Raw genomic sequence first — 9668 nt, 5'->3', positions numbered from 1 at the left:
GCTCACCCGAATGAGCACTTAAGCTAATCGAACGCACCCAAAATTATTTCCCATTAGACCTGCATATAAATACTCGGCACGCGCGCCTTCGGCGTGGAATGAGATGCATGCTGGTCTAGCTAGCGATTAGACCAGATGCACCTCATTCAACAGTTAATGCTGGCGAAATGTGTTGTTGTATTGGGAACAGTTTTATGGCAAACAGTGAAAATGCCACACAAATAAATAAAACGAAAAAAAGAAGAAGAAGATACACACAGAAAGTCCCGCAACTTCTGTAACGAGGAAATATTCCATTAACTTTTGTGCCCCTTGTTAACATGTCTGGAGGGTCTTTGTGCCCGTCGAGTGATTTCACAACCAAATAAAACAAATCCAGTGTAACTCTCCGAACATCCGAGCAACAATCGTACAAAATGTCCCTCTCAGCAAAAAGCTATTATCCAAACTTTATCAAATTGGATGTCACAAACCCCCATGTCATAGTGGGCAGAATTTGTACCCATGACCACGTTTGGGACCCTCTTATCTGTCTATTTTACATACTATTTTGAAGTGCCTTTAAACCAATTATTACTTGTTTTCTCCTTAGTTATTGGGGTGCACCCTCCTTTCATCCAATCGTACCAAAATATTTTTATTTTCCACAATGTGCAGCTCTTGCAATCCATGATGTAACCAGCGCCACCAACGGCCAGGTCACAATCCAGCAAGGTGTTCTTCAGCAAGTTCCGTGCACTACTCTTCGACCGGGCGAGAGTGTAGCCTGTGTTCTTTGGTACCGTGGCAACAGTGACATCGACCCTCGAAAAGAAAGACTGATTGGGCAGAACGACAATAGGGCAAACCAGAAGTATGCTCTGACGTCATACAACGGACTGATCATTAAAGACGTCACCAAACAGGACGAGGGGAATTATGTCTGCATTGTTGTTCTTCACGAAGCGATCAACAGATATAGCGTGGTTGAAGTACATGTTATAGGTGAGACGTTGTTCTAGGGAAATATTTAGGGAGGTTCAGTTGCACGTTCCGCGTGATCGTGAACATGATATCAACAAATCATTATGTTTAAAATATTACGTTTTTTATAACATACGTGAAGTTACCATTAGCATACGTGAAGTTTCCATAGGGCACGTTTACGTACTTGCGCGCAGACGTCACACTTGAGCATGCAATAAGCCCAAAGTGGCGGCGTCACGCACACAAAAACAACACCATATTTTGACGCTCACGTTCACGTATTTGCTTGCGTAACGTTCAGCTAAACCTCGCTAATGTGACCTTCTATTAAATGCGCAATACTTTACTCAGTGACGCGCGTGAGACGTTTTACCGACCAGTGTTTTCTCGCAAGGTGTGGGGATGCGTTTTTTTTATGAGACCTAATCCTTTTACAACCGGGGTGAACCCCTTCTCTTTTCGACAAGTGCAATGGGTTATCTTTAAGGGACTTGCACAACACACACGGGACCAACGGCTTCACGTCCCATCCTAAGGGCAAAGCATCATAGTTAGGTGTCTTGCTTAAGGACACAGGTGTCGCGACCGAGACTGGAACCAACACTCTGCTGGGGGGGGGGGGGGGGGGGCAATGTTTCTGAGGGACAGAATCTCCTGTAAAACCGTAACCGTAAAAGCGACCATAGCCATAAACAGTTTTAACATTCCAACAGGTAAACACACAACATTTTTTTTTTTTTTTTTGTGAATCATCATAATTATTATTATTCTATCATTCTTCATTCTTGGTAAAGTGTGACCATATTTTAATACGTTACGGCACCGCTGCTAATAATAACAGGAGTCGAACTGCCTCTAGCCACCGCTAAATCTCGGTGGGTCAGTTGGTATGACACTGCTCTATAGATGCAAAGGTCGTGGGTTCGAATCACACCCAAGATATTATGACTGTCTGTGATGTTGTTCACAGAAATCGGGAAAGTACTGACCAGAGCCTGTACAGCTGCTCACACACATCGGTGTTTGTGGGTGAAACCAAAATATATATTAGGGACTTTTCGTTTTCGACGACGGATGGTTCTGCGACGGTAAAGATGACATTTGGCGTCATCTGCGCATGCGTCGGCTTTGAGGACGGTCGTCCCTCAATCTCTACGACAATACTTTGGATGAATCTTCGTTGTGCTGAAAACGACAACGTTTAGCTGAACAACCGTCGCAGAACCATCCGTCGTCGAAAACGAAAAGTCCCTATTCTTTACCCTCAGGCAAACTTTCATCGAGTATTGCCATCATAAAACTAAACACATTGTTATCTTGTCAATACAGAAGGCGTGTTTCAAGCCGTAGAAGCTGACCTCATAACTACGTCTAGCTTGGCTCAATCTTTACGTCACAGGATACCATGCCGGTGTGGTATGACGTCATCTTCAACAGTGTACTGGTCACAGGGAACCGGTGTTACGAGTGGAACTGATATTCTCGGTGCAAGGTTCCCCGGTGGAACTGTACTTCAGTTCCAAGGTCGAGTTGGTATCGGTGTAGCTTCGACCGGTTCGCTAATACTCAACTCTCTTCAAAACACCCGAGAAACTGCGAGGTTTTGGTGTCACGTTTTCGAGCTGGACGGGTCTTTGAGGAATTGTTACGTCGACGCAAAGATAGTGAAAGGTTGATAACATTAGTTAATAAGAAAAATCACAAAAAACTAAAAATGAAGAAGAAAACAAAATGACAAAAATGAAGACATTCCAGATGGTATAACTGACAAGAAACATCACATGTTATAGAAAGATAATTAGAGTATTAAGAGTGTACATCTTAAACTGATGACAACACAAATTATTGTTATCTATAGGGAAAAGAACAATGAAAAACGTATAGAAAAAAGCAAGATCAAAGAAAACCAACAAGTATTGTGTGCTTTCGACGCATAATGCAAGGTTTTAGGCCTGAAGTATTTTTACTTTATCAACAGGTCTACATTGCTCGCTACTAAAAGAAGTTCGTTTTTTTTGCTAACATTTATGTTGAGTAATAACCAATCGTGTCCAGTGTCTTTAACATGTGTTTCTTTCTCAATGTAGATGATAAAAAAACGTCAAACAATGCCCTTCAAGCTTCAACAGATTCCTTCTACGTTCTTAAAGGTGAAGATCAAACACTGCCGTGTACCGATGGACCAATTAGCGAGCAGACATGCGTGGTACAGTGGTTTAAAGATGCCTCATCAGCCATAGAACTTCTTGTGAACTATACCGCCTTGAATGACGTCACGTATGACGATGCGGGTTTTGGTCTCGGTAGTGATTTTGCTCTTGTAATAAAATCTGCAGATGAAGAAAATGGCGGGATATACATCTGCAAGATGAAGTCTGGTTTCCGGCGTATGGAGGTCCGAGTTATTGGTAAGGAATGAATAGACTGGTTCATAGAATCTACTGCACTCTATAAGCTTGTAATAACCGAGTAAAAAAAACTTATTTAGCGTTCCCGCCCGCTTCCTTTTAAGAGGCCGTCTCCTTTTTTTTTTATGAAAAACGGGTTATTTTAAACGATCTCAGCTAAAACAATCTGAATGTCTTGTCTGAATTTCTCGTCCAAAATGTTTCATTTATGTGTTGTGTATTTGAGCAGTAGAAAAAACACGGATATTTTTGACATTTTAAAAAGGATGGCGGCCGTCTTGAAATAAAAAACAAAAAAGAAAAAGCCCTTCCTCCTTCCTTTTTTTTTTGAGAAACCCGGACGCTAAACATGTTCCTTTTTTTACTCGGCCTAATCCCATAATTTTCAGTACGGCATAGCTTTACAACTCTTTTAACGAGAATATATCTTTTTTACATTTACAAAATTGACTCTATGTTTTTCTCCAATCCTTCAATGCAGGTGATACATTTCCACTTGACAAGGGCTACATTTCAAGAGTTGAAGAAATAACTTTTGAGACTGGGCAGAATTACACGCTAGAATGTACGGTTGGTTTGAACACCACAACAAGCAGAACAGCATTTTGGTCATTCGGCCAAAAAGATGCAATAAACACCACCGTTATCGGAACATTCAAATCCCCGGATAGTTTGGTGAACGCAGAGAGCATTGGAAGGAACAGCTGTTATAGTATCACCGTTGATGGCGCTCTACTGCTGACCGGCTGCCTGATTGATAGTGACGTCAGATACTGGTGTCACGTGTTCCTAGACGGTGTACTGTACCGATACTATGTGGATTTGGTCGTCGTACAAGATAGTGAGTTTGTTGAAGGTTGGGGAAAGGTGGGGTTGATCACCGCTTGGGATTGTCACGTTGGGTTAGAATGACGAAACGGTAAACATTGCCCCGATTTTAAAGAGCTGCAGTTTTCAGCGCAAGGAGTCAATGACAATACGCCTTTCTTAATATTTATGCATGAGGTACGTCACAATGCTAACCCAAATCGAGGCAATGGGCGCAGCCACTGCAAGTGATGGGGGACTTGCGCCCATAGCCTCATTTTGGGTAAGAATTATGACGTCATGTATAAGTATTGAGAGAGGCGTGTGAAGTTGCCTGGTCAAGGGTTAGACTGCTCGATTGCAATATCACAATTGGGTTGTGGGTTTGAATCATACCTGTGCTAACTTCTGATTTCACAATGACTAGAATAAAATGTTGTCATCCAGTTACTGAATCCCAATTTCTTGATTTGTGTATTTCATAATCAACTTTAAACCATGGCATATGAGAGAGGTTTGCTGTTGTCAGCTTGGTGATTAATTAAATCCCATTGTGGGAGGTGGCCGAGTTCCCTTGACGGAAAGAACATCTAAACAAACAGACAAACAAACATACAAACAACCAAACATAACCAAAGTAATGCCTAGCAGACAGAGGTTTTATACCGGCCAAAACATAATGGGCATCCTCTTCAATTAAAAAGGTTACCAATAACGAGCAGTTTCACAATTAAAAATACCTATACAACTTAAAGAAGGCTTCATATTTTTGTGTTCACTCGTTGTATTTTAATACTCCACATTCTTTTGAATTACTTTGAAAACTGTGTGTTGTCTCGGCCTTAATAAAAATTGCAACTACCGTAAAGGAATTTTATACTATTGTTTTCTAAATACCGTTTGTTTTCTGCAGATTCGTCGAAGTCTTTCTTGGGTCCCTTCTGGATAATAATCCCCATTATCGCAATTGTCATCATCGTGTGTTTAGTGACTGTGCTCTGCTGGAAATCCCGAGTAGTCAAACCGTATTGCTCCAGTTACGTCATGGTTGATGTCGAAGGTAACTTGAACGGTAAATTTCTATTGATTATATAAAAAACTCAGCCAATCTAGAGCTAGTTCGAAGACAAACATTTAGTCGACAACTGACCAGTATTGATGCAGCAGCGATGGATTTCAATAGTGTCACTGGGTCCACTCTGCGCTTTGCAGAGGTTACCATGGAACTGGCTAGAAAATATGTTTATGAGGCTGGTTCCAAATGGTCGATCACATTAGTCAACCAATGGCCGATCAGCCTTGGATCGAGTCAAAATAGTCAACCTTTACTATGGGGCACATTTTGAGAGTGACAGCATTAACAAGTGCGCCACCAAGAGGCTGCGATGAAGAACAGACCCTTGCCACGGAAGAGGCAAAGTGGATTGATCAAACCCACTTCTTTTTAGTAAAGTAGAACAAATCTGTCGTTTTAAAGTAATACAAGCTTCTCCATTTTCGATTGAGACCAACTTCTCCGGTGGTTGACAAGCATAATAAGTTAACCAAAAATGTGTTTTGATAGTTAACCACCTACAGGCGTCACTATCCTTTTTATTATAGGTTTGTCAACGGCGCATTTTTGGGTTGGGTGTATACCCATATAAATTTACCCAGTTTAAATGGTGCCCCTTGTTTACCATAAAAGGGCTACTTGTGACAAATCTTGAGAATGGGGCTTACTTTACCATTTTTTTTATATATTTTTTTCTTTACTGTTGTCAGATTCTGACGCAGAGCTGATTAGAGAAGTCAAGGACAAAGTAATGGTGAGGGTTGCAAGAGTTCCAATAACGCCTTGGGCTACAGACGACACCCCATCATGCTACAAACCAATGGTAGACGTCTACATACCACCCCAATTGTTCATCAAACACAAAGCAGCCGAGCACACCATACGGTTTCAGTTAGAATCAGACGACCAACTCTTTGACGATGGTATCTCACAGTTAAAAAGTAAGCATGTTATCCTTGAGGGTAGGGCAGGGAGCGGGAAAACCACTCTCTTGCACAAGATTGCGTTTGAAATGTGCATTGGGAAAGCCGAAGCATTGGAGAGACAGGTTAGGTTGGTGCTGGTCTTATCAGCTAGGGTACTCCTTCAACATGGAAATCTTGGTGACGCAGTCTTTCAACAGTTAGGTCAACCAAAACACACAAAGATATCGCCAAGTTCTATCAATTCATTTTGCAAAAGACACACCTTGGATGTGGCGATTCTTGTTGATGACTGCGAGGAAGTTGGACAAGTCTTGGAGTTTATCCGAATGCAAGGTCTGTTTGGTGCTTACGTCGTTTTGGCAACAAGACAAATACGGGATGCAGATTTTAGATCTGAGTTTGATTGCCGTTATGTCACAGTCTCTGGCTTCACACCGACGAGTTCTCGAAGGTTCATCAAATGTGTTCTTGACAACAGCAAGAGGAGCGAAGAACTTGTCGGGTATCTTGACGATCATATTTTACCTCCCTATGTTGAGTCTCTTCCATTGAACCTTACGGCTCTGTGTCAGCTATCTTTGTGGACAGACGGTGAAGTTTTCAGACGTCGCCTTAAAACAAGCGAGTTGTTTTGTAAACTGGTAAAGTGTTTGTTTGATGGTGCTGCGTACAGGACAAAACAACAGGGCGATGGTAGTGGTCAAACCATGGAATGCCATCAACCTACTCAAGATCAACACGGCGATGGCAGTGGCCAAACCATGAAAGGCCATCAACCAACTCGAGATCAACAGGGCGATGGTAGTGGGCAAACCAACGCAGGCCATCAACCAACTCGAGATCAACAGGGCGATGTGAGTGGTCAAACCAACGAAAGCCATCAACTAAGCCAACATCAACAGAAAATGCTGGTTAATTTGGGAAAGATAGTAATACCAAGGGTTTTACAGAATCATGGCCTATTTTGTGAGCTGTCCCGAAAAGATGTTGATCAGTTTGTTGAAAGCACGAATTGTGCCTTTGACGAGGGTGTTAGAGTTGGGCTTCTCCGTGAGCGAGTTGGAGGTTCTGCATCTCAAACAGAACGAACGGCTTACTTTGTCCTAGAGATTCTCCAAGATCTCTCTGTCGGCATCAGTTTGACCCAAACCGGTAAAAGTCTGTCTTCCTATTTGGAAGAAATGATGCCTTTTGAAACGACATTTGCCAAAGCGTTCCTGTTTGCTGGTTTGCCAAGTCATAATGCTTATCCTTCCATAAAGGGCGTAATAGAAAAGACACTTGTAGATATTACAAGCAAACTGAAAAAGCTGAAACCAGTGTTTGGACAGTCCTTAGCTCCAATTGATCAGAATACGTTTTTGAAACTAAAACAAAGATACATGCAGATGATTGAAATGTATCTCCAACTCCAACATGAATCAGGAGGTGGAGTGAGCTTACCGATCAAGGTCAGATTATTGTCAGTAGGGAGTTCCCCTAAACGCAAAGGCAAGATTCGCTTAATAGGGGTCTCAAGTCATAAGTTACAGTTGCTTTCGTACTCTCTCACACACCTGCACCTGCAGACAAAATCGAAGATCAAGTCCATCAAGTTGCTTCGATTTGGCAAACACCCGTCGAAAGAGCTGAGGAAGTATCTGGGGGATTTTCTTCCATACGTGTTTGAAGACACTGATAAAGAAACGTCCAAACTTGATGAGACAGAATTGGTTAATGTAACGCTGAGTTTGTTGTTGGAAAGGTTTGAATCTAACCTAAGGGATGAGGTTGATGGGAGTTCATCTAACCTTGACCTAGACACCGGTGTCATTCTTGCCATGCAGTCTCCATTTCTACGAGACGCCATGCTGTCGCAATCAGGTGAATGTTGCTTGTCAACACCTGCTAGAGACTTTGGCCATTGTCTCCTCAAGCTGACGAATTTGGAGGAGATTGTCTTGATTGGGTCGATTCTAGACTCAAAGACCATCTGCGAGATGGCGAGAAACCTGAAGAATTTCAATCAGTTGAAGATGCTAGATCTTCGTCTGAACAAGGAGATTGACGACTCTGCTTTCATTGGGGTCACACAATCAGTCTCTTCTTGCAGAAGCCTGGTTGATCTTAGACTATCTCTGTACGAGGTAACTCTGCAAGGGTACGATGAAGTCACGCGATGTCTTGAAAACGATGAAAATGGTTGGAAGAGATTGAAGAAACTGTTTCTGCTTCACGGTAATCCTACAGAAAGGTTTGTGGTATTTCTATCCGGAGTCATGAGGTACCTGAAGAATATCAATAAATTCAACATCGCAGCACTCAACTCGTCTGAGGAGTTGTCACATGAAGCTATTGCCGGTTTTGAAAGTGCTTTCAAGTCGATGAAGATCGGTCAGAAAAACATAGAGATTGAGAACATGGAAGATTTGACGGCTAAAATAAAACCGGCTTCCAAGGATCAGAAGCAACAAGCTAGGAGTATCGAGCCGGCCATGGAGAGCGAAACATGCGGTGTATCTGAAACCTCTCTATCAACATATGAAGTGTTCGAGCATCTTGAACTACCCCAAAACAACCAAGATGAGGGTAGCACAGAAGAGCTAGAGAGTGGAGTCTAGCAATCTAAAAAATGTCCGCCCCCAAACAATTGTTGTTTTGTTTTATTATCAATAGAAATAGATATAGTATAATGTATATAGTAGACTGCTCCTACTTTTATAATAGTATTCGTAATCATGAAATCAAAGTATTTAATGTGAACTGAATTACGTTCCGTGATACTGACATGTAAACGTGAGCTAAAACATGGCGGCGCCTTTGGCTGGCTACGTGACGTCACTTAACAATCAAAATAGACTCGTGCAGTCGTAACATCAACATTCATGTCAATTTGTTCTTGCTCCCGCCACACAGAAACATAATCGTCGCTGTTTGGGTTTTGTATGGGTGACCCTTGACCAAGTTGGCTCAATTAAAATCCAAGATGGCGCACTTCAAGGTCAAAGTGGCGCAGGTGGTTAAGTAGTACACATTGGCGCTCAGTGCACAATGTGCTATTACCAGAAACAATACATACCCCTATCTACCACTTGTGCGCTAGATCGCCAGGTGGCCACTATTGTGTAAAAAATTACGTTTAAGCATTTTAGGTGCTACACCGTGCCTTTTAGTTAAAACTTGTTCTTAATCTAAACTTGGGTTCGAATGTAATTTTGCAAACAATGTGCCTGTATTTTACAATTTTGTTGTTGTTTGATGAGATACGAATATGTTTTTAAAGTACAGATTCATGTTAAATAGTTTGTAGTTTAAATTTGTGTAGACTGTTATACGTGTTACTGATAGAAGTATTTTTTTTTTTTTTCATATTTAGCAAATAAAACGTTCCTCCGTGACAAGATACGACTGCTTTCTGAACAAGGGCGTTTTAATACGTTTACATTTTTCAGCATTAGTAAGCATTCAAAATTTATTTATTGACGAAAAATTATATCTTCCATTTTATCAAACATTATACTATATTTT

General features: G+C 41.5%; 1 protein-coding gene across 1 annotated transcript; it reads left to right on the top strand.

Annotated features, from left to right (window-relative positions):
* Nucleotides 1-710: 710 nt before the first annotated feature.
* LOC117305410 lies at nt 711-8761 on the top strand (the record flags this gene model as incomplete). The annotated part of the gene is made up of 7 exons (XM_033790281.1): nt 711-984; nt 2296-2630; nt 2851-2879; nt 3022-3374; nt 3856-4215; nt 5095-5241; nt 5946-8761. Coding segments are annotated over 7 exons (4314 nt in total), but the record flags the coding sequence as incomplete, so codon positions are not given.
* Between the last annotated feature and the right edge of the window lie 907 nt (nt 8762-9668).

The sequence above is a fragment of the Asterias rubens genome, chromosome 22 (genome assembly GCF_902459465.1).
Source record: "Asterias rubens chromosome 22, eAstRub1.3, whole genome shotgun sequence".
Lineage (NCBI taxonomy): Eukaryota > Metazoa > Echinodermata > Asteroidea > Forcipulatida > Asteriidae > Asterias > Asterias rubens.
This window is presented reverse-complemented; position numbering and strand designations above follow the sequence as displayed.